The 26099-nt window shown below is 39.0% G+C and overlaps 2 protein-coding genes across 15 annotated transcripts in view; one reads left to right on the top strand and one right to left on the bottom strand.

Moving 5' to 3' along the window:
- The window catches only part of DOCK1 (dedicator of cytokinesis 1), a 521945-nt gene that overhangs the window by 206440 nt on the left and 289406 nt on the right, over positions 1-26099 (top strand). The gene's annotated exons all lie outside the window — the stretch shown is intronic.
- INSYN2A (inhibitory synaptic factor 2A) overlaps positions 1-26099 on the bottom strand; it is a 74342-nt gene that overhangs the window by 32191 nt on the left and 16052 nt on the right. For all 11 annotated transcript variants that reach the window (XM_039480748.1, XM_039480745.1, XM_039480747.1 and 8 more), the window contains exon 2: positions 19642-20839. In XM_039480748.1, coding sequence (XP_039336682.1) covers positions 19642-20834 — 1193 coding nt within the window. In that variant the 5' untranslated portion in view covers positions 20835-20839. The remainder of the gene's footprint in view (positions 1-19641; positions 20840-26099) is intronic.

Consider the following 26099-nt stretch of genomic DNA (forward strand, 5'->3'; position numbering starts at 1 on the left):
AGCTGTTTCCAAGTGGAATCAACATCTGATTATAGGGTGGAGTGATTGAGGTGAACACTGCTGGCTTGTCACACTCAGCTCATTCCCTTCCATTTTAAGGGCTTCTTAAGACATTTCCAAAGATGGATTTGATTTAATCACTGTTGGGGCCTTATTTATAACTTTCCTTTTCTGTATTTTTTTTGTTAGAGCCTCTCTCTTTTCAAAATGGTTTAAGTGTACTGAGCACTTTGACAAATAAACGTGCCAGCTAATTTGAGGTTTGAATGGGTTGCTGTTTATCACAGATTACAATTTATTAGAACTGGGAAACCTTTTTATGCAAATTGTTTTGAAAAATGGAATGGAGCTTTTGTACAAAAGCTATCCTATTTTGATGGAAAAAATCTGGTTTTTGACAATAAAAAAGGCTTTATTCTTTTTTCTCCGATCCCCCCCATCTATTTTCCTTTTTAACCTTTTAAAAGGAAGAGGGCAAGTATGTGGGGGAGAATCTTTCATTTCAAGTCAAGTAAAAAATTCTTTGGGAAAAAATTTGAACAAAACATTTTCATTTTGATAAATTATTTTATTTTGTGTAGGGATAAAGAATATAGGTATTGTAAAATGACTTTGATAAACTTTGGGCTCAAACCCAAACCATGAAAGTGGTGGCAAGCTCTACTTTTCTCAGCTGAGTGTCTGTCAATACAACTGTCCTTTCAGTGGGCGTAAAAGCACATCAGAATGAAGCGAGTAAGTGTGCTTTAGTATATAGTAGCCTATGGAGATTACAGTGAAACTAAAATTGAATTGTTTTCAATTAAAAAAAGTGTGGATTGAGAAGCATATTGACTGTGAACATCAGCTACCTGACCTTGCCGATGTGACTCTGTCTCTGCCTCTATCCCACTTTGTACTACTTTGATAAAACTTACTTGGTACCATGCAGACCTTTTGATGTGCACCTTGATAACCTAGCTGACATATTGTTTGTGCTGCAATGTTGTGGAGTCAGAGCATTCCAAATAATGTCTCAGACAATCCTGGGGGATTTGGAATGTACAGCACTCTACTCTACCTTAGCATGTGCCTAGTTCTATGGAAAGACAGGCAAGTAAGTTGTTCAGCATGGTCTATTGAAGAGGTACCTGGATGCATATACATTTGAAATGGAAGGGAAAGAAGAACTTGCTAAGAAGACAGACTGGATGGAGAGGCTGGAAGAAATTGTTGGGGGCAGGAGATAAGGAGGGAATAGGCAGAGAGAAACATTTGCCATCACCTGCTCCCAATACAAATCCTCCCCTGCCTGTACTTCATTCTGATTCCTTCAGTTGCAAAAAATCTTTTCTGAATTTCATTTCCTTCCTTCCAGTGACATTATTAAAAAAGATGTCCTGGTTTGTAGTTGGAAATAAAAATTGTTCACCATGTATACACTGAAGGAAAACTATCTTTAAATTTTCTTCTGGGTAATTGGATAGAATCCCTGCTACTTGATGGCTTTCCTTAAGAAGCCATCAGAAAAGTAGTGATTTGAGTGTTACACACTGTGAGGTAAATATGAAAACACAGAGTACTGAGACAGAGACATGTTCTACAAGAATGACAATGAAAGTGCTGATCAGTGAGTATTCTAGAAGACGGTTGTGTGTATATTGTCATTATCGCCTATCACTCAATATGAGGATGATGTCTGCGGGGAAGATTGGGGTGGGGGAGGAGGTGTCATTGGTGAAACTTAAGATGGCTCTGGAGTCCAATCCGTGTTCGACAGGTTTTTCCACATATATGATGGGTGGTTGCTTGGACAGAGCACAACTGTTGGCTGGGATTCTGTACAATTTCCTTCTTCCTCTGCTGTTTCTCAGCCTCTTGAACAAGGCATTTCTCTTCAGAATGGAAGGAGGCTTGATGTATGATGCAACACCATTTCAGTCTATTGCCAGCCACCTCTTCCCAATTCGTGGTCAATGCCTCCCTTCTTAAAATATATTTTCAGGTGGTGTTGTAGCATTTCCTCTGTTCCCCCGTGGGTGGTCTTACCATGACTAAGTTGAGAAAAAGAGGACTTGCTTCGGAAGATGAGGATCAGCCATCTGCACACAATGGCCAGCCCAGCAATGTTGATATTTCATAATCTTCACCTCAACAGTGGTGATGTTAGCTGCAGAGAGAATGCTGGCATTAGTGTGACAATCTTCCTATCTGATATGGAGAATCTTCCTAAGACAGAGCTGGTGCTAGCACTGCAGACGCTTAAGATGGGTTCAGTATGTCACTCATGTCTCACACCCATAAAGAAGAGTGGGGATGACTACAGCATTGTAGACCAGGATCTTAGTTTCCATATGAAGACCTCTGTCAATAAAGACCTGATGAAGCTACTTTCCAAAGGATATGCTGGCACAAAGGATCCAATGTTCGATCTCCACATCAAGATTGGCTGTCTGGGAGAGGTGGCTACCAAGGTAAGGGAAATTTTCAGTGCTTTCCAGGAGTTCATCACCATTGACAATTAGTGGGAGACGGGGGAGACTTATCCCTAACATATCCCAGGCTATGATAGGCACCTAAGAAAAGATCTAGGGTGGATTGTAAGTCAGCCTTGCTGTGCACAAGGATGGCACAGTTGTCAGCATAGTGAAGGTCGGTAATAACAGTCCTAGTGACTTTAGTTTTAGAATGAAGATTCCGTAGGTTCAAGAGCTGGCTGTCCATGCAATACACAATCCCAATCCCAAAAGAAAGGCGGTCACGAATAAGCATCAAGATCACATCAAAATAGATGGAAGAAATGGTTAGGCCGCTAACACAGCCCTGCTTAACACCAGTATGGATGGTGAACGAGTCCATCTCCAACCCATTACAGAAGACGGTGGCGGTCATCCCATCATGAAATAGCCTGAGAACATGAATGCACTTAATGGACAACCGAACCTAGACAGCACCTTCCATAATGCTGCATGATTAATGAAATCAAAGGCCTTAGGTCAATAAATGCCATAAACAATGGCTGGTGGTGTTCTCTACACTGCTCTTGGATCGGTCATGCAACAAAAATCATGTCGGAGAGGAAGGCAGTGCCTCAGTAATTCCCACACATTGACTTGTCCCCTTGCCAATATTGAGACCATTTTTAGGAATTCTTTAGGTCGGATGAACTTTCTTCATTAACCCAAATTCTAATAAGAAGTTGATGAAGTTTTTGCACAAGTGCTGTTACGCCAGTTTTGAAGACTTCCAACGGGATGCTATCTGGGCCTGGTGCCTTGTTGTTTCTAGTCTGAACGATGTCATGCCAAACTTCCTCAGGAGATGTGGGGCAAGCAAGAGATTCTATTACAGAATGCTGAGGAATGGACTCAATGGTGGTAGCTGAGACTTCAGATTCGTGGTTAAGTAGAGTCTTGAAGTGCTTCTTCCAACATAGCTTGAGGGCTACATTGTCATTAGGAAGGGTGGAGCTGTCCTGGGATCGCAGAGGGGTTGTGCTGCTTTAGCTTGGCCCATAGATGTCTTTTGTTGCTTTAAAAACAAAACAAAAAACAAAAACAAAACGTCTCATATCAGGCTGATTGGCGAAGCTCTGGATCTCCACAGCCTTTGTTTGCCCCCACTGGTTCTTGATGTCACATAATGTTCTTTGAACAACAGCTTTAAGCTGATAAGTCTCATTTTTGCTGGTTAGAGAGTTCATTTTTCCAGGTGCAAAATGTGCTTCTCTTCTTATGAATAAGTGCTAGAATTTCCTTGTTGTTCTCATCAAACCAATCCTGATGGCGGTGAATGGAGTATCCAGTCGACTCTCACATGCCTTGTGAATAATGCTCTTGAACTCCTCCCACTGTGTTTGGATATCATTGATGTCAGATGGGTCAACGAGACTCTCGATGAGGCATTATGAAGGGTCTCAGGACTAGCATGATTTACAGGTTGTTTACAGTGTTTTGGTCCAAGCCACCTGCATGATTGATCTGACCAAATGATGGTCTGTCCAGCAGTCACCTGTACCACTCGTGATTCATGTAATATGGACATCAGTACAATCACGGGTTCTGATGATGACATAGTCAGGAAGATGCTAGTGTGTGGAACTTGGGTGTTTCCAAAGATGGTATTTGTGATAAACAAATCATGCTCCATACATTTGCTGATGAGGGGAATACCATTAGAGTTGACTTTCCTCAACCCTTCTTTTCCAGTGGTACCTCTCCAGAGTTCGGGGTGTCGCCCAACTCTTGCACTGAAGTCGTCCATGAAGATGAGCTGGTCTTCCTTGGCTGTGTCAGTCAAGATTGAATCAAGAGCACTGTAAAACTGCTCCTTGTTGTCATCTTCATTGTCAAATGTGGAAGCAAATGCACTGATGACCATGGCATACTGGTTGTTACTAAGATTAAGACAACGAGTCATGAGACATTTGTGAATACCCATAGGGAGATTTAAAAGCTGGCTAGCAATCTTGTTCTTGAATATGCCTCTCATTAGATGACTTTCCTTTCCAAAAGAAGGTACAGCCTGGACTGGGAATTGAGAGAGACAGAGCTGGCAACAGAATCGGTTTAACTTCCTGTTTGGCCTTGGGCAAGTCACTTGACCTCTCTGCCTTTTTCCGCTCCCATCCTTTGTCTAGTTTGTATGTTCTTTGGGAGCAGGAACTGTCTCAATATGCTTGTACAGCACCTAGCACAATGGGGCCTTGATCTTAGTGTGGGCATCTAGGCACTAATATGATACAAATAATAAACAATAAATAAATGGATTGACATGGACAGACATCTTTGTGACTTGTAGACTAGTGACAAAAAACAGGTTGCAATTTTTTTTTGAGGGAGCCTAAGGAAGTTAAGCTCCAAAATCCCACTGAAATTCATTTGGAGTTGAGCTACCAACTGCCTTGAGGCTTTTCAAAAAAGCCTCGTCTTAATGCATAACAGAATCTTCCTTGCATTTGACTTGTCATTTGCTAGATTAATTTGAGTGGGAGACTATGGAGCTAAGAAACTGAAGCCCAGATGTTCTCTCTAATGTCTTCAGTTGCTGTTTGGATGATGTGTAGCAGAGTCTAATTCTCTGTATCCTTGTATATGTGTAAAAAGAGTTCAAGTAGCCTTCCTATTTTTTAATAATCTTTTAGTGAAGCGATTACAAACTAGGGAATCCTTCATATTGATCTTTACTTGGTGGCATGATTTCCATAGACGTGACTATACTGCACATTAGTGCAGTAAGTGTTCTCTTTAGATAGTACTGATGTAATACACCGAGTGATGAACTAAACACAACCACCTGCAAGGGGGATAAATAGAGAATTTTTTTCTAAAGATTGAAATTAAAAATAAAAAACTAGTTAAATATGTTTCTGAGGAGGGCAATGGGATTTTGATGTGACAATTTTGGCTGCTTCTCACTATTGAGGAAGTTTGTAGAACTTAGACTTACTGTACAAATGTATAGTAAAAATTTAGGCTCTGATCCTGCAGAGACTTAAATATGTGCTTGCAGTTCCACACTGTGACTAGTTCCACTCACAGTGGACTACTCACAATGTGTATAGTTAAACATATGAATAAGTCTTACAGGCTTGGGGCCTTACAATGGAAATCCTGGTTGTAACTTGGTAACTTACCAAGTTCATACATTTTCTTGCTCCTGGAAAAGCATTAAACAGTTAACACTGTATTTTAGTTCAGCATATGATTTAAGTTACTTCCTCCACTCTCCTTACTGGAGGAAAATTAAATATGTAAATTTGTCAGATTACTCTTATAGCAAATCCTCCAAGTATAGACACAGCTCTTATTGGCAAAAATTTGCTTTTGGTGGTGTAGTTTATATCAGTTCCCTGAATGAAAAAAGTGTTTTTGTTGGTGTATAATTGCATCTGTGGTATGTGCTGGTATAAAAAGGTCAAAAATCATACTCTCATTATTGTACTGACAAAAGATTCATGGGAGGACCTAACCTTACTGGTGCTGTACTTGCATTATATTCATAAGTACAAGCACAGGGTTTTCATTTCCAGACACTAATGTGCATTGCTTTGTTAGTACAGTGATAATTGAGAACATATTCTTAACTGTTTCTTCATGCTTTATAATTTAGTAACCCACTAAAAGGATTGATGTTTTAAATGAAAAATGCAGAAATACCACACTCTTCCAAAACAATTTGGGAATGATGAGAATGCAGATTTTGTACTCCTACTTACTGGGGCCTTCATCTCAAACTTTATACTACGTTGATTTTAACCTTGAAATTACTTATTTGGCTCATGATGAATAGTGGGTCCAAAAATATTGAATTACATGGTGGCTCAATGATGAGCTTTTTCAAACTGTTCCCAGGTCAGTAGTTTGTGGTGGTGGTTAAACTTCATTTTAACAGTTGCAACTAGATGACTAATCTCCTTTTTGAGGTTTGTTTGTATTGAATAAGTCCAGGATAACAATTTCAAGTGTATTTTTTCCCATTATAACTATATTTTGTAGTTTACCCTGAGATTAGTCAGGAATTAAAATTTTATTTTAATTTCCGCATGGCGTTTTTTTATAAGGCAGCATATCTAGTGGTTAGAGACCAAAAGTGGGAATCAGGGGTCTTGAGTTATATCCCTGACAGACGAGTCATAGAATCCATATGTCAAGAACCATATGATGTTCATGAAATCACTTTGTGCCTTGATTTTCCCATAAATAAAATCAAGGAAGGTAATAAAAGTGCCAGATATTTTAATAAATATTTAAATTTTAGCAGAAGCATACTCTTTTACTGGAACATGATGTAATAACTGTATCCTGCACTAATAAATTCTGCGGCAAAGCACTTATAACCACATTATTGGAGAGTATACTCAAAGCTGTTACACTAAAATGAACTCTGTCTTTTCAGCATCTGCAGTCTGTCATATATCTCTTCTCTGATTTACCACTGAACCTCATCACTACATATGCTCCCAACCAACATCTGACCCTGTAGCCCACCCCCCTTACGAACCTGTTCTTTAATATCTCTGTGTCCCCCACACTGCTGCTCCTTGCCATTTAGGAATACTTGTATTCCTTCTTCCCATTTCTGCCTACAGTCCGCCCCCAGCAAAACCCCACCTAAATTTTAAAAGAATTTCTATAGTGTGTAATATCTGGGATTAGTTGGGATCATGTGTTTGCTTTATGCAAATCTGCCTTTGTGGATTATTGCCTTCATAATTCCCTATCACTTATGACCCCTAGTTGAATTGTTTCTCAACTGTACAGTGATTATTCAGCTCTTGGTATTGTGGCTAATAGCCCTTAGTCAGAGTACTGGGATTTATAACCAGATAGTTATTATGCAAATTAAAATCTCTCAACCAATCATACTGTAGTGAATTTCATAACAGGATTAACCACATATTTATGGGTCAGTAACTGTATAGAAAACCCTGGACTCTGGTTGGCTGAGATGGTTCCACTTTCAATACATTATCAATAAGTATAACATTTTAAAATGCTTATTTTCTGACAACTGTCGAGGAAAGAGATATAAAACAAAAGTGAAATCGCCAGCCATCTATACACTGTATAATATTTTCAGATGTACTTTATACTGAAATGTCATTCAAATACTCCTTTTCTGCATGTGAGATTCATAATCACATGTTGGCTTACAATAATAAAGTATTGTATGGTCCAATAGTCACTATGCAAAAAAAAACCCCTGATTTCAAATCCTAAATATTCAAAGTATCATGAAATAAAGGAGATACATTAGGAAGAGTAACCTGCAACATTACTAAATGTATAGTATCTGTAGTTAGGGCCAAAAATTTATGGAAGAAAAAAAATATAGACTATCAGGGTTGGAAGGGACCTTAGGAAGTCATCTAGTCCAACCCCCTGCTCAAAGCAGGACCAATCCCCAGAGATTTTTACCCCAGTTCCCTAAGTGGCCCCCTCAAGGACTGAATTCACAACCCTGGGTTTAGCAGGCCAATGCTCAAACCGCTGAGCTATCCCTCCCCCCAAAGGATAGAACTTTTTATTAGTGTGTGCAGATGTGTTGAACTTGAATACCTCTTCTCAGGTCTTAATTTTGTTTTCCCATTTGTGGGAACTCAATTTATGGCAGAGTTTGTGAGACTTTTCTGTAGTGCACATCCGGTTCTCTGGTGACTTGTGACAGATAAAGTGGAAGGAAGAAAACTTTGAGCATCTTGGTAGAAAGCAGAAACCGTTACAGATAGGCTCTGGCACAAGGAATTATGGTGAGACTGATCTGGAGGGGATGGTGAACAATGTCATCTCTTCCACCCAAGTAGCTGCTGAATCATGCCATGCTGAACTATTCTGGAATGTGAATTGCCTTGTTATATCTCTGTTCAATTTTAGAACCTGGCATTTTTTATGAAGAATTATTAGCCTACTTTTTGTGGAAAATCACTTGCATCCAAGATATCTTTCAGAATGCTAGGAACCAATGGACATCCATCCATCTAATAAAGTGCTATCAACCTAACTCATTCATGCAACAAGAGGCACTGCAGAAAACTTAGCCACCACCTGTAAATCTGATCCCTAACTGCCTTGATTCTCTTTCCCAAGGCAAGAGTCTGAGACCTATTAGATGAGTCTGTTGCCAACTCTCTTGAGGAGGAAAATCTACCATCCTAAAGTACCCCATAACCCAACCAGCAATTAAACCATTGCTCGAGCCAACTGTTCTCTTTAACTAACACCCACTATGTATCCTCTTAAGTAGTTTGCTTAGAAATAGGAAGCTCACCAAGGGTTGCCTCCATCTTGCTTGAATATTCTAATCCCTGGACCTCTCCTGATCAGTTTTCAGGCTAGGACATGGAACAGAGATGGTGCCGGTGGCAATGAGGGATGATTTAGTTGTGATTATGGACAAAGTCGGCATAGCCATACTTATGTTGTTGGACTGCTTTGCCAGTTTTGATACAGTTGAACATAGGCATCAGCTCCTCTGCCTCTAAGGTTCTTAGCTGTGGAGTCCTCCAAAGATCCATTGGGAGATTGCTGGCATAATCAATATTGTTGCACAATCCACAAATGAAGCCCAGCTCTTATATCATATCAAACACAAATAGCACCATTTCCCACCTATCAAAGTGCCTGACCGAGATCAGCAACTAGCTGAAATGCAGCTGGCTCTGAAACTGAATCTTGGAAAGACAGCGTGATGCTGTGACGATGATGAGGGAGGAGGAAGAGACAGACACACCCAGTACACTATTGATTCCATACAGAGCCATCAGATTGTTAAAACTATGCAAAGATTTTGTACCCAACTCAACTCTTTGTTGCCCCTGGATACCCAGATTGTGTGTCTTAGACTATTTCCATCTACATCATATAAGTAGACTGCATAGTGTTCCACATATTTATGATGATGATTCTCTGGATCTAGATATTAAAGTGCTGAAGTCAACTGTTGGTTCAGAACACAGCAGCCTGTCTGCTCAGCAACGTAAACCACTGAGAACACATCACAACCATGCTTTCTGCTCCTTATTAGGATCTCCACTGAAAATCAGGTCAAAGTAAAGGTTTTGGTCTTCATCTTCAAAGCTCTCCTGAGCTGGAGAACTGGACTGAGTTTACATAAGAACCACTTCACCCAATGACCTCCCACAATAGTTATGGCCCACTGCAACCTCAAAAGTAAGACTAACATGGAGAAGTTTTATTGCTGACTGACTCGCAAATCTGGAACTTGCTCCAGAATCAGTGCTGAACCCTCAGCAGTTTCAAAGGTAAACTGACCCCTTTGGTCTAGCCTTTGCATAATAACAGCCCACACTCGTGAAGGCCATTTTTTTCTGATGGGGGTGAACGAGTTGAATGTATCTCTGTGTACTTCATAGTTTTGGGAGGTGCTCAGACAAAACTGTCATGGTTATCTCATAGGAAAGATAGATTAATCTCTCTGAGAACAATACCAGTTCAAATATGGATACCTTTTAAGCTTTGCGTATGTCATTTTAGTATGTTTGGATGGATATCTGGCTCACTGCCCTGTCTCTCTGGCTTTTACCACTGACAGTCAAAATGAATTTATTATAGGATTACTCTATTCATTTAAAGGTGAAAATTGGTAATTTACTGTCTAAATAGTATCCTTTGTAAATGATTGATTAGTAGAAAATCTGTCCTTGCAGGTACATAATTTGAAGGGCTGTGTGAGGAATGGAGGGTCAACTTGACACATCTGGAAAAAGTATCTATGGCAACTAATATGAATGGATTTATCAGGAAGGCTAGTTAACATTTTACAGCGCTACAAAGGAATGTGGGAACTTTTAAAGACTAAGACCCTGGAAATATAGTTAGTCATGAATAGCAGAGAATCCAGATCACAGTTACTTCCATATCACTATGGTCCTCCTAGCTTCAAAGTCTCTTCATGCTGAAGGACCCTACTCTCAGACACATTTCAGAGTTCCTGCTGAAGGGAAGGTAAAATATGATGGGACTTCAAGTTGTCTTTAGAATCAATCATATTAAATAGCCCTAGAAGTACATCAGAATCTCTTCTTCGAATGCCTCAAATCTTGGCTCATCTGAAAGGCCAGATAGAAAGTTTGATTCCAATTAAATGGCCATTTTTGACAGAAGATATTCTAATTGTGCTTCTATGGTATGTGCGGCCAAGCTATTAGTGAATTAGTAAAATAAGATGTGTTTTCTGGGATCCAAACATCATTTTTTGAGGAAAAAAGGTAAGTATTAAGATTCTGAAACTCAGTTATTGAAATTTTTCCCACTCGTTTTTTTTCTTCAAGTTGGATGTTGCTGATGTTTTCTTTTTCAGTGGCTTTGTATGGCTGAACCACTTTAATGGCCTCCTCATTCTGCATTCATTCTTTGTTTTTTTTCAGATTGCCTTTTGATTTTTCTGATTAGACACATGGCAGGGCAGTTATTGTATTTCTGGAACCTTAACTGTCACAATATCTGGGTTCTCTGAAAAGGTATTATAAGGAATACTCTGTGAATAGACAAAGGTTGTCCTCCCTTTTCTCCACTCTCTAGACATTTAATCCAACAGGAATAGAATGATCACATCCAATTGCTATGAAAACACTGGCCCAAAAAATACAAAACGCACATCATGTTCTGAAAGTCACAAGACGTGGGTTCAGTTCACATCTAGTGGAAATCTGTTTCACAGCTACAGGTTCTACAGAGAGAAAGCTCTGCCCTCTGCTCCCCCTACATAGATAATGCCTTACTTGTATTTGAAGTTGGGATGAAAAATAGGCTGCTAATCTGAACATAGGATAACCATCTGGAGCTAGTTGTGTCCTCACACATCTAGTTGAGACATCTAGCCTGGTTTTGGACATACAGGCCAGAAGTGGGGTGAATCTGTGATTAAAACTTGAATGGTGTTGGATCTATTGATGACCAATCTTGAGTTTAACAGCAAGACCTTCAGTTTGGGGCCCACTGATTCCTCTTGTTCAGAATTCTCAGGCCGTATTGAGGGAAGATGCCTCACTCTGAGTTTTAACCTGGAAGCAGGGGACATTTGAACAGGTGTGTCTATGCCAGCACAACCAGTATGGGGGAGGTCATGAGGTCTGTATTCCAAGCACGTAGTGTATCCTAAGTCTACCCAGTCACCAATGTGAAGCACTTGTGCTCTGTGTCCATTAGGTTTTTATTATGGAAGAGGTGTAAGGGGAAAGGAGTGGTAGCTATGCTGGGACCTGGCACCTACCAAGAGACACCTATATGAACATTTAATGCTCTCATAGGCCTGGCTGGAGGTAATAGCATGAGGGCCACTGATGACACTGTGGAGCTGGAATGAGGAAAACGGTCACACACAGAGAAGAGAAAGCAGTGGACCTTATCTTTCCCTTCCTATTCCCACAGAAAGTATTAGCCACAGAAGTGCTACAGGGGAGTAAAACTATGGAAGTGTCACATGTAAGAATGTGACCCCATGCAAGAAGGCATGCAGTGTTTGTCCCAATATTACTACTGCTTCAAGGAGTGGGAGAAGCCGTCTGAAATTCAGACACTGACAGTTTTCAGAATCAGAGTTCAATTAACTTCAGATGTTGGATGTTCCCAAAAGAGGAGTGTTTGTGTGGAGGGTAAGAGGAGTACAGGCAGAAATGCTGGGTTTTTTGAGATAACCTAGAAAATTAAAACACAACTGCTCCTGCTAGTAGTACAGCTGTGTCAAGAAGAGAAGGGAAATGTTTGATGGGCAAATATGGTGGTGACAGTGAAAAGGTGCAGTGTAAGTGGAAAAAAACATTCAAGGAAGCGGCAGGCCACTCTGAGCAAGTCTCAACAATGCACGAACTTGTGTAGAATTGTTTGCCTTGAACAAGAAGACATATCTAAGGAAATTTGCTGTCTTTGCTTCAGAAGGGTGAGCCATCACAGGTTCCAAGCCATCTTAATACATCTGCACTCAGGAATAATTTATAAACAATGCATCCACTGCAATATGGCAGTACTAGTTTGAAAATTTAGGAGACAGTCTCAGTAAGTCACTAATTCTATCAGCAAACAAACAAATGTAGAGACTACAGAGCAGAAAGTAAAGTACAGTCACTGTCTTCTTGTCTTCCAAAGGATTGCTGTTACAGAAGCTAAGATTTAAATACATTCAGTGTATAATGTAATTATGTGATTTATCGGTTTCTAGTTATCATAAAAATCTGTTTGTATTGCAGAAATCTGCAAATATGTAGCTGCCTTCTGGTCGTGAGCATTTCCATCCACCATATTGCCTTCCTCCCTGGCCTAACTCTCACCCACAGTAATTTTATTGAATTTCCTGATCTTGCTTCTGTGCTATAACTTCCCTTAAAAGAGAAGAGCAGGAGGCAGGCAGAAGCAGCTCCTTCCAGAATGAGAACAGGCCACTGTGAGCACCCCGTTCCCACTCGAACTTCTTTTATAGAGTGTATTTATATGGGCTCTTTGATCTTTGCTTTTCCATTTTTGTGTAAGGAGGAAACACTTTGGTTCTAAGTTGTTTAGCTTTTGTGGTTCTTAGGAACTTCCCAAGCGTGGAGACCGTGGCTCTCTTGGAGGAAATGCAGGAGTAGAGGCAACCAGCATCAACAGTAGCTGCAGTATTTGTGAGGATAGGAAGAGGCTGCTACTACAAATAGCTTAGAACTGTATGGGACATGTCTCTTGCCCCCCATCTGTCTGTCCGTCTCTCTCACACATGCTCTCTCTATACTGATTCCAGTCAGACATGAAAATACTATTCCAAACAATAGCAGTAATAAATATGAGCACCCATATTCATTTGAATTAAGTGTGAATCCTGAATTTTAAACTTTGAGACTCAGTTAGCTCTACAAGTTCCAAACAGCTGAAGTTAGCCTAGGAGCTGCTTCAGATCTTTTCAGTACAAATAACAGTTATATAGTCTCACTATGGTGCATTTTAAGTTTATTGAAAAATACTCTGAAAAGGGCAACAATTTTTCAAAAGTTAAGTGACTTAAGAACATAAGAATGGCCCTACTGAGTCAGACCCAATGGTCCACCATGCCCAGTATCCTGGCTTCGACAGTGGTTGATGCCAGACTTTTCAGAGGGAATGAACACAACAGGTCAATTTGAGTGATTCATCCCCTGTCATCCAGTCCCAGATTGTAAGTCAATGGGATTTAAGGTCTTAAGTCGCTTAGAATCTTCTGAAAATTTTACTCTGATGGATTTTTCATTGCCATTGCCATATAATCCCATACAGCTCTGCCACATAAATCAGATCCTTTCTACAGAATTTCAGTCTACTTTGCTATAGAGTACAAAGGGCTTAGCTTATAGCCATTAGTCATACTTGGAAGTTTCAAAGGACTGGCCACAGATGTTCTACAATTTAACAAATCACTTAAGTATGCTGCAATCCTCCTAATGCTCAAGCAGTGCATATTCAACGTACATTCCATGCACAGGACTGTAGTTAACCAGTTTTTAGGACAGTAGTTCGAATTCTGCTTTCAGTGGCTCCTGTGCAAACTCACTGGCATAACTAAGGTTGTACAAATAAAACAGAGAATTTGGCTCAAAAAATGTGTATCCATTGCATTTAAATGAGCAATAACTGACTACCTGATTATGACAGCTCACTGGGAGGTATTCCAAATATCTTCCCTCAACTGCCAGCAGGGAGTTTGTGGTTTCTTGGTTTTTTGAATCTGCATCTTGTATCTTTAGTTTTGATAAAGATTACACAATATATAATACATTGTCAGCTTTAACTTACCCTGTAAGTCTAAACCTAAGTTTTAGCTCACTGTATCCCCATCACCATTTTCCATAATCTAAATAAATACATTAATAATAATAAAAAAGCTTCTGTGTGGTTTTTTTAAAACAATTCCCTCTTTGAACTTTGATCACAGGTTAAACATACCAAATTTTGATTTCCCCTGGAAAATCCTATAAAACATTCAGACATTTCATATGTCAAAACTGTCTTTAATGCTTTTTAAAAAAATAAAACCTCAGACTTTCAGTATGGCTAGAAGTGTTTCTTCATGGCCCAATTTTAATGTTCTGTGAAAAGCATACAGGGATCGGCACCCAGTCCAGAGGCAATAGAGACATCGGATTTTATTTCTCTAAATGTCAGGACTGGGGGAGGGACTGCGACCAATGTACGATTTCTGCATGTAAACCAGAAAGAGCCAAACAGAGCCCTCTACTTGCTGTCAGGTATTACAGCTTCTCTCTTTGCAGCACTTGTTCAGAATGTATTTTCAGTGTAGTCAAGTATTACTGCATGTTGGTACTGTATGAACAAATATGAGTAGAGAGAATGTAGAAATGACAGTCTTAAAAAGTAAACAGGGATGCTTGTCAGCTAGAGGGTGATGCCACTAGCACTGGAGATGTTGATATAGTTGTTGCTGGCACAGATATATTTAGTGATGAGTGGTACATAATAGTAGTTCAAGACCTATAAAATAGTGAAAATTACTCCACTGAGCACTAATTCCATGGCACTACCACAGTACTTAAGACCCTGACTTTCTTGAATGGAGGAAAGTCTGATTAAACGTTAAAACTTTTTATTCTACCAAATATTAAGCTGTTTGTGCTTATCTACTAATTATAAATTATTTTTATAAGCTATATTTTCTTCACAAGTGTATGTACATTATTCAATAAATGAAAAAATATAAAGTGGTAGAAATGCTGAGTATTGTTGATATTTTGGCAGAAGAGATGGTTGAGCCTGCTACGATAGGCATAGAACTAGAAGAATATTTTTTGTTTTCATAATACCAAGTGACCAAGGACAGGATCAGTTCAGAACAAGATATTGAAAAAAAGTGAGTATTTTAGCATTATAAAAAAGGACTGATGGACAGTATGAATAACTGTGCATTTTTGATCACTGTAGAAAAAAAGAAGTTATGGAAGAAAATTCCTAGAACAATGCAAGGTTTATTTATTTATTCATGAGTTGGGTATTTTGGGGAAGAGAGTGATTAAGATACAATTGGTCTTCATGAGGTATACATTTTCTAAGGGAACCCCTTAGCTACTCTTATGGAATCTAATCAATGGAGCATGGACTTACTCTATGCATAGGGTCAGATTCTTTTTTGTGTTGCTCCGTTGATGCAAACAGTCTGGCAAGCAGATAGATCTGGCATTCTGAGAATTCCCTGGGCAATGGGGGAAACTAGGCTGGCATAGAGGTGGTGTATCCACCTCCTGCACAACACCCGCATTTCTAAGTAGGTAGCGATTATGACTCTAAGAACCACTCAATGCTAACTGGCAGAGGGGTCACTGTTCTGTAACAGGAGCCCCGACAGGCCTTATAAACTCATGGCACCCAACACATTGCTGACATAGTATTTATCTATAAGGAATGTCATGTGGGATTTTAAATGAATCCAAGACTATACTGATCTTCATAATCGTTGTGTGATGTATGTACAGAAGTTGTGTATATGTACTAAATAGATGTCTAAATCAAGGCAGGGTTTACAAACAAGCTTTGAGGCAGACAAAGGAAGTTGTCTTGCTATTGGTTACGTAAATTAAGGACTGTAAGCCAACACAATGAAAGCTAAATCTGCATAAGGAGTATATGGAGTTGGGAGGACACTGGAGACTAAGGGCTTGTCTCTAGTGAAGACCCGCTAAATCAACCGCAGATCACTCTCACGTCAACTCTGGTACTGTACCGGAACGAGACGAGTAAGGGGAGTCAACGGGAGAGCATCTCCCGTCGACAAAGCATAGTGTCGCCCTTGCGGTAAGTAAATCTGAGCTATGTCGACTTGAGTTACGCTACTAATGTAACTCAAATTGCGTCGCTTAGATCAATTTTCCCCTGTAGCACAGAACTGCCCTAAATCACACAGGGGTATTCCGACTGTGGAGGCAAAACAATGAACTTTGGGAATATCAGAAGGCAAAAAGGACACATCTTTATCCATCACGGAGGGAGCAAAATGGACAGCACTTTTTGCACTCTTGAAAGGTGGACGCTGGGAGACTGCTTTAGGTAAGAATCTGTTAAAGTTAAGTTTAGCCTCTTAGGGAGCCTGTTATACTTTGTTTTATATGTGACCATTGATGTTTCCATTATCCTTTTTCAGTATCTCTTAAATACTTATTTCCAATACTAAAGTTATGATTCTATTCACTATAACTATATCTCAGGGCTGTGATATTATAAAGGAGCTGATCCTGAAATGTTTCGGTCAAGCTGTGTGTATGTTGTTCCCTTGGGGACAGCGAACCTGGTAACTTCTGAGGGTGTCCAGTGATAGCAGCTGAATCCTACAGGGGATACTTTCAGAGAGGCTCTGAGGCTAGAGTATACTTCTTGTTACCTGCGAGGCAAAGTAAGGGCTGGCAAAGCCCGGAGGAGATTGGTTGGGTGGCTAACAGACTGGTGGTGTTAAGGAGCTGACTAGGGTGACTAGATGTACAGATTTCATAGGGACAGTCCCAATATTTGGGGGTTTGTCTTATATAGGTGCCTAATACTCCCAACCCCGTCCCGATTTTTCACACTTGCTATCTAGTCACCCTAGAGCTGACATCCATTTAAGCACAAGCAAGTCTCTCTCTTGCTGAGGCAGTGGGGTGACTGTCAGTCCTGGGCACCCTGAGAAACTGTCACAGGGATATGTGCCTGGCGCACAAGGGCTAGTGCCAGCTCGTGTACGTTAGGGCAGCCCTACACTCCATCTTGCCATCGTAATAAAGATTACACTACGTGGTACAATAAAGATTTTACATTCTCTGATCTGTGTCCAGTTATATTTCATATTGTAAGGGGTCTGTCTTATGACTCCTTAATATATCATTGTATTAGCATGACTGTAGTATGCAATATAAATACAATAGGACTTTTTCAAAAATTAAACTCTTCAGCTATTATAAACAATGACAAACATCATTAGTTAACAGTCCACATGTTGGATTAAGTACCCCAATCTTTAAAATTGAGGCCATTTTCTAAATTCAGATTGATACTAAAATATTGACTATTGTTCGACCAAAAAAAGAGTGCATTTAGACTGGAAAGCTGTGTGTTATCTTATATCCATATGTTATCGCCAGCATACAAGCATACACCAAAGGGGGTTTAGAATGTAAATGCTAATGGAACTTTTAACATTAGTCAGTGTTGAATTGTCCAGAAGTATTAAATTTTTCCTTGCCTCCAAGTGCATACTGTTTTGAACTTGTTGCAGTTCACCTATTTTAAACAATCTGAGCACAGATGAGACGTGTTGGAAGTGGAGGGGTGGGGCAGGAAATAATCCCTGTAGAAAATGGAGTTCTAATACCTCCTATCTTGGTGATCAGAGTGAAAAAAGGGCTTGCTTTCTGACCAGTTTGCAAGATATGGGGAAGATGGCTGTAACAGTCAATGCTAATATTGTTTACAGTGATGTTGTAGATGTATTTGTTCTAGGATACAAGAGAAACAAGGTGGGTGAGGTAATATATTGTATTGGACCAACTTAGGTTGGTGACAAGCTTGTCTCTTTCACCAACAGAAGTTGATTCAACAAAATATATTACCTCATCCATCTTGTCTTTCAGTGCTAATATTGTTAGGTTTGGGTATTATTTTGAAGGTAGACTTTTACTGTTCTAGATTAGGGGAAATACAGGACAAGGGCTTTGTCATGTTGAAAAACTTTAAAAGGGATCATTCACCGATTGAGGTAGGAGTTGTGGTTTTAGGAAAGCGATTCATCAGTGATATAGGACTGGGTACAGTCCTAATACTGGGTACATTGAATGGACCCATCTATGTGAGGAGAAATATGGGGCAGAATTGACGGTGGTGGGGAGATTAAAAAGGGCATCTTTGAGTTAATTATTTCGACTATTGCTTGAGAGAGTAGTTCCTAAGTCTGAAAGGCCAAACACTATCAGTCTATCCTGAACATAATATAACCATCTGTAAACAAATTAAAACGGTTATGTGTTCAGAAAACTGGTTGATTTTTAAATTATTTATAAGCATTATATTTAGAGATTTGAGGATTGACAAAACATTCTCTAGTGCCTTAATAATAAACAAATTAAAGTGTAACTCTTAAGTCTACTGTTTGGATGATGAATACAATCTACTCCAAACACAAGGAAAAGGTCTAATGTTTATTTGAGAGGGAAAAACTGAGTTTGTTTTTGTTGTTAAATTTAAAACCTTGTCTATTATAGAAGGGTTTAAAAACGTGTGAGCAACTGTTAGAAAAGTGTTTCTTCTGAAATGCAGCCATTGAGTAAAAACTAGCAAATGACGACAATGAATCCTTATAGTATTAAATGAAGATCATGTATATGGGACACCAAAGGCACCCAAGGGTTGCAATTATCAGATAAAGACTAAATTATCTGTATCTGGTTAAATAACTATCACTTGCATCACTCATGCAAAAGTAATAGTACTTGTAGAAAATGTGTAAGCTTATGAAAGAAAACAAATAATTACAAAATAATTTTCCCTTTGGCTGTGATGAAAAGTTTTGCATATTTTGGACAGTATCAGCATTGTGTGGAAGACTTGTTATTCAAATATTTCCTTTATATTAAATATCTGAAGTAATACAAATAAGATTAAAAACTCTGAAGTTTAAAGAATAAAACAATCAAGATTCTCATGCAGTTAATGAGATTGTTCAGAGTTGTATTAGTATCCCTTAATCTTAAAAGATATTTCTATTATAGAATGAGGCTTTTCTTCTAAATTTTAGTGCCATACAGAGAATTATTGTTCATACAAATTGTTGATATAAAAAGCATACTGAATAATGCATATTCTGAAAGGTAGTTTATGTGCATATTAGAAAAAGTGAAATAGCTTCAATGTCATTTCAGGCACTAATCCTCAGACTAATAGATTCAATTCCTTAACAAAAATATATATAGCGAGAAAAATGAATCAACTAAATATTCAATTTAAGGAATATAAATAAATAAGACCTATTTTTAAAGATGGCTATGTAGTTAATCTAGGACATATTTCTAAAGCAAAAACATTTAGAACATGTGAAAAATATGACACTGGTTCAGTACTGGAATTTACTTAAGATTTATGCTTCTTGTGTAGATTAAATTGGCAAATTTAAATGACAGTACATATTAAGAAAGCTTTTAAAAACAGTTTGGTTTATACTTACCCTTCTCTATGAGCTTCGCCTTTTTCTAACTCCTGAATGACACCCAACAGCACTTTTATGGTTTCCTGGCTTGAGCTGATTAAATTCTCCATCATCTGAAGCTGTGCTTTCAAGTCTACCACTTCTGTGTGAGGCACAATTTGTTGGCATTCTTCACTCACAGCAACTGCTGTCTGACAAGGCTGGTTTTCTTCCATAGGTGAAACATTTATCTGAAGGGTCTGTTCATTACATTCGGCTGATTGGCACTGTGCCTGTGTTGAGCAGGCCTGAGCATTTACTGACTGGGATTGCAGACCATTAAGATGCACAGTTCTCTTTTTTTCCTCATCTGTTGCTGGGCTTAGTGACCATTCAGTCTCTGCTGCAGAGTTTTGCGGGTCAGGCTGTGTGGCATGTGAACTGGATGCAGGTAAATAAATTGTAGCTACTTCCGTCTTAAACACTTTCCCATGTGCTGATTGATTAGATTCCTCATTATCCAGAGGCACTGTATCATGTTTTGCATTATCGTGCAGCTGGTAATCAGGCTCTTCTGAAGTAGAGTCTGCTGAGTTTTGAAGAGAAGGAGGTTCTTTAGTACAGCTGTGCAAATCAGTGCTTTTACATGCCTCTGAACAGTTGTCACTAGAAGGCTGATCTACTGCATTCATGCGTTCATGAGTATGGGAAATAAACTCTGCTGTCTTTAGGTCACTGACCTTGCTACAATGAGCAGCCTCCCCTGAGTTTTTACTATCTTCATCCTTAATATCTATTAAAAATCCATTGTTTTGACTCTTAAAGGTGTCAACAGCTGAGACGCTTTTAATAATATTCCCTTTTTTGCGGTCCAAAGGGAATGTCTGGTAACACTTTTTAAGATCTGGTGAGGTCTGAACTCCTGTGCTCTTAGTAACATTAGGTATGGACCTGCGTGCGGGCACTGTCATATATTTACGATAAGCTGCTTTATAAGAGATGGGCTTTGTTTCTCTTTTGTCTGCATGCTGTACTGTAGATAGTTGTTTGTCCCTTTGTTCATTCTGGGCCTCGCAGATATCTTTAAATCTCACCTGAAGGGCTTTGTTTCTTTTCTTAATCTGTCGATTGGGATCCAATGCATATTTCATCTCCAAAGCAAGGGAAGCTGCTGGCTCAACTTCACTTTCTGAGGTTGTGAGTAAGCATTTGCTGGATTCCTTACTCACCATGATGCCTGTATTTAAAAACAGTTTAAGAAGTCTTTTATTAAAACAGAAATGTTTCCTTAATTCAAATATTATAAACTTCTAGAAAATATCCTGTATTTTTAAGTAGTCTTTATGTTTGTGAAAAACAGGCTGTGTGTGGAAAACTAGATCCTCATGGTAGCTTGAAAAGTTTTACTTCCTTTTTTTTATACCTTACTGCGTTTGGGAGAATTGTGTATTTCTCTGTTGAATATTTTATAATAATCAGCACTTCATACAATCAAAAAGTTGAAAACACTTATGGGCAGGGTGATTGTCAATGAACAGCGATGGGTTTCTGTGAAAGACACTTCTTTCTTGCAAGAGACATGAAATTTTAAAGTACTAAGAATACTGCATAGTCCTCCCATTATTATAATTGAGTTAAGTTTTGGCTCTACTAATTTTTTGAACATTGCATAATTAATTTCTGATTAGATTTAAAGAACAATTGTCTTTAAATCCCCTGGCTATAAAATCCAGCTTTTGTAGTTCAAGGGTAGAAGTGTATGCACATATCTAAGATCAGAACATTTGAAAGGATTAGTAATTGTGCAGTGGGTATAGAGCTTAATAGGTTTTGTTTGTATGTTAGATCATATGGACAGATTAAATATTCGGAACATGTTGCTCTGCTTGAGAAGACATCCAGATTTTTACAACATATTGATAGTTTTTTGCAAGCAAGTAGAATGATTATGGTGGAGGGCATTCTTGTTACTGCTTCTGTGTCAATGGACTCATCTGAACTTTTTTAGTCTTAAAGACAGAAAACCAGTTATCACCATTTAAAAAAATATATATTTTCTGTAGTAACTTTTTTGTACAGTAAGCCTATTATTGTTTACAATATCCGACAGTTAAAACAGAGAAATTCTCTCAAAGAAATAGTAAAATATGGAGCTCTGTTTTGAGCATTCAGTTTTCATCCTGTGTTGAACTACGAAGTGTAGCTAAGATACAGGTGGCTGGCTGATTATTCCACACTAGAGTAACACCTGAATTTATTATGCTGCTTCACAGCAGTTTTATGTGCATGGAAAAGTTTACATGATTGCTGAAGTAAGAAAATACATTTCTTACTGTTGGCATAAATTAAGAGTCAAAGTCAATGGATTTGTGTATATTTACACCAGCAAACAGTTAAAGTGTCTTTCGTTGATGGCGTGTCCCTCCCATCCTTCCCCCCCACATTCAGTAAGAATCTGTTATGATAAATGAACTGATGTTTTTAGGTTTCATAAAAAGTTTAAAAAAAAATGTGTCTGGGTATTGCAGCAAGACTTGCAAGCTGGGGCAAACATGGGGAAAATAGTGTTTTATATAAAAAGCTGTTTACATGGCTAATCCTTTTTCATTGAATTCCCTGCCATTTTTAAGCATTTATACTTGAATGAGATTTCTATCCCTCACAATCTTTTTTGCTTGATCCTGCAGTGAAGTCATAATCCTGCATATCAGTCTGTTGCCATGGAAAGATTTCTACTTATAGTGTCTTTTATCTGTAAATCTCAACATGCTTTACAAACATCAATAAAGCCTCCTTACACTCCTAGGAAGATAAATATTATTATTTCCATTGTATAGATGGGGAAACAGAGGTAGTGACTTCCCCAAGGTCACAAAGCAAGCCAATGATAAAGTTGAGAAGTGACTCCAAGAGTCCTTATGGCAGGCTGGAATAGCACCCAGGAGTCCTTATTCCCACCCACCTTCTCAAACCACTAGAAATGTTGTCATTGCGTGATTACAATGGTACTAATTCAGTATTATGAAAGCCTTTCAAATATAAATACATATAATTAGGATAAAATGTAAAGAAAAGAATCCAGCTAAAACTTTATATTAGCTTAGTATAGTAATTAAAGGATGGTATCTTATACTTAGATTTCAGAAAGAAAAAAACAATGTTCAAGTATGATATCCTTCAATGCAAACCCTTGCTACCAAGGAATGCCGAGTTATGTCATACCTCTTAACTGTACCCTAATGCCCACAACACACATTTCCACTTATCATAATGGATGATGTCTTCATGAGTTCCTTCGGAGACATGGGTCCATCACACTTGCAAAGAGGTATTACGCAATAGACCACTTAATATTGATTTAATACTCTTGCATTGCCTAACCAACAGAAGGAAATATGAGCCTTAACTGACAATTTCAGGCTTAACTTGAAATTGTCTTTTTGTCATCTGTAATATTTAGTATTTTCTCAGCTGTTAACAGCTGGAATTCAGGTAACGTATTGAACATACAGAAATGTCTGTTTTCAGGGCATATTCCTTTTTAAACCCTTGTTTGTTTGCTTTTTGCTTTTTTTTTTTTTTTGCTGCTGTTAGTTTTTGGATCACTACTCTTTACCCCTTACCACTCTGAAGATATGTTTGTCAGCTGCCTATGAACAGGGCAGAATACTGATTCTTCTTTCTCCTCTCTAAGGTATGATGTCTCCACAGCAAATGAAGGTATGATTGCAGCTCTGGTGGGCATGCCTGCAGTAGCTTTAATCTAGCTAACCCCTGTAATAATAGCGGTGAAGACATGGTGGCATGGACTTCAGAGTGCACTAGCACCAGAGTCCAGACCAGGAGACCCCAGTGGGCTTGTACTGGAGCAGCTAACCCAGGGGTAGGCAACCTATGGCACGCGTGCCGATTTTCAGTGGCACTCTCACTGCCTGGGTCCTGGCCACCAGTCCGGGGAGCTCTGCATTTTAATTTAATTTTAAATGAAGCTTCTTAAACATTTTAAAAACCTTATTTACTTTACATACAACGATAGTTTAGTTATATATTATACACTTACAGAAAGAGATCTTCTAAAAACGTTGAAATGTATGACTGGCACGCAAAACCTTAAATTAGAGTGAACAAATGCAGACTCGGCACACCACTTCTGAAACGTTGCCGACCCCTGAGCTAGCCTGAACTGCAATTTGTGCCTCCATGTCTTTACTACTGTTCTTACCCATGTTAGCTACATTAAAACTAGTGCAGGTGTGCCTCCCTGGGCTACAATCACACCTTCATTTGTTGTTTAGATGTGCCCTAAATCCTATCCTCTCTCTCTCTCTCTTTTTCTCCCTGTGGGGATAAAGCCTAACACTTAGAAGCAGCAAAACTTAACAGTTCAATGAGCTAGGTGCAATACTGGAACATTCGTTGGATTTTAATATCGTTCCAAGGTTGATGTTTTCAGAGCCACTGAGGATATTTAGATATAGGATGGAATTTTCAAAAACAGCAAAGTGGTTTAGGAGCACAAATCCCATTGAAATTCAGTAACTTGTGCTTCTTAACCACATAGCTGCTTCTGAAAATCTCATGCACAGCTGCCATTAATTGTAATGAATTGTGTCCCTAAATTCTGTAGATCTAATCAATCATTAGCAAACACCTGAAGTAAGACTTTGTAGAAGCCAAAGCATATTATGTCTAGTCTAATCTATATTTATTACCATTACCTCCAGGTGGCTGTGGGTGAAGTAGAGTTACTGTAGAAAGGGAAATGTTTTCTGCATGAGCCTGCAAGGAAAATGTTCAAACTGAGTATGGGGGAGAGAGAGAAGCAGAATCAAAGAATTCAAATGATCACAAAAGATTTTACTGCCCACGTTTGAGTTTTTCAGCCTCAATATTAAAATAATGAGGCCTTGTAATACAATTAAAATAGTAAGAGGCTCATCTGTTGACACATCACTTTAAAAGATGCTATTATGCTGCATAAAGCTGCTGAATTTCTTGCTGATTCATTGTGGAAGGTCCAGCTTCTTAACTCAACCCTGAATATAAAAAGATACCGGTAGCCCTCTATGCAGTGGTAACGGAACTAGGGTAGAGGAAGTCCTGGAAGAAAACACTAGGGGCGGCCAAGCCTAGAGAAGAAACATAGGTGAGTTTCATGCAGTGTCAAGTATCAGAGGGGGAGCCGTGTTAGTCTGGATCTGTGAAACGCGACAAAGAGTCCTGTGGCACCTTATAGACTAACAGATGTATTGGAGCATGAGCTTTCGTGAGTGAATACCCACTTCGTCAGACTCATGCTTATGCTCCAATACTTCTGTTAGTCTATAAGGTGCCACTCTTTGTCACTTTTTACAGATCCAGACTAACACGGCTACCCCTCTGATACTTGACACCATGCAAGGCACTGCATTTAGCTGTATGGAGTGGAAATCCATCAGCCCATGTGTCTGATGAAGTGGGTATTCACCCACAAAAGCTTATGCTCCAATTCGTCTGTTAGTCTATAAGGTGCTACAGGATTCTTTCTCTTTTTTCATGCAGTGAGTGAGCAATAAAGCCAAATGCTAGGAAAGGGGTAAGTTAGGAGTGTTAGGGCTCTGAGTTATAACAGAGAATATTTTCCCAGGTGTCTGGGTGCTGGGTCTTGCACCCATGCTCAGGATCTAACTGATCACCATATTTGGGGTCGGGAAGGAATTTTTCCGGGTGTCAGATTGACAGAGACCTTGGGGGCTTTTGCCTTCCTCTGTAGCACAAGGCATGGGCCATCTGCAGATTTAAATCAGTGTAAATGGTGAATTCTCTGTAAGTTGAAGTTTTTAAATCATGATGTGAGGACTTCAGCAATTCAGCCAGAGGTTAGAGATCTATTACAGGAGTGGGTGGGTGAGGTTCTGTGGCCTGCAACATGCCATGATCATGATGGTCCCTTCTGGCTGGCCTTAAAGTCTGAGTCTAACTCGGGGATTCGAGTGAAATCTCACCTCACTGAAATCAATGGGAAAAACTCCAATTTGTTTCACCTTGTGCGTTCTACTGAGGACCATGTAGGGACTCAGGTCAAATAGTTTATTAATGAGCCACACATGACTGTTAGTCTTTTAGCAGTAAAGAATATCCAAAAATGTCAGCCATCTTTGTTATGGGACAAAATATTAGTATCCTGTACTTGCTATTTTCAGTTTTATTTTAATTCATATTCATCTATAACTGTTTCATTGGATTGGTGCCTATTTCTGTTACATGGATTCTGTATGCTGAATGCCATCTGTTTCATAGCTACCAAAAATAAAAAATTGAGCTAAAGATGGATTTTCAGAATGCTGGTAGTTAAGTTATGTAAAGCTTGGTAAAATACAATATGGAGACCAGCCAACTTGGAGAGAACAGACAAACCTGAAATAGACTTCATTGAAGTAGGTCAAAAATGTAGGCTAGTATAATCAATTACATTTTTATCCTCCTATTGCTTATTTGTAGATTATAAAACTAAGGGG

Source organism: Mauremys reevesii, linkage group 7 (assembly GCF_016161935.1).
Source record: "Mauremys reevesii isolate NIE-2019 linkage group 7, ASM1616193v1, whole genome shotgun sequence".
Classification (NCBI taxonomy): domain Eukaryota; kingdom Metazoa; phylum Chordata; order Testudines; family Geoemydidae; genus Mauremys; species Mauremys reevesii.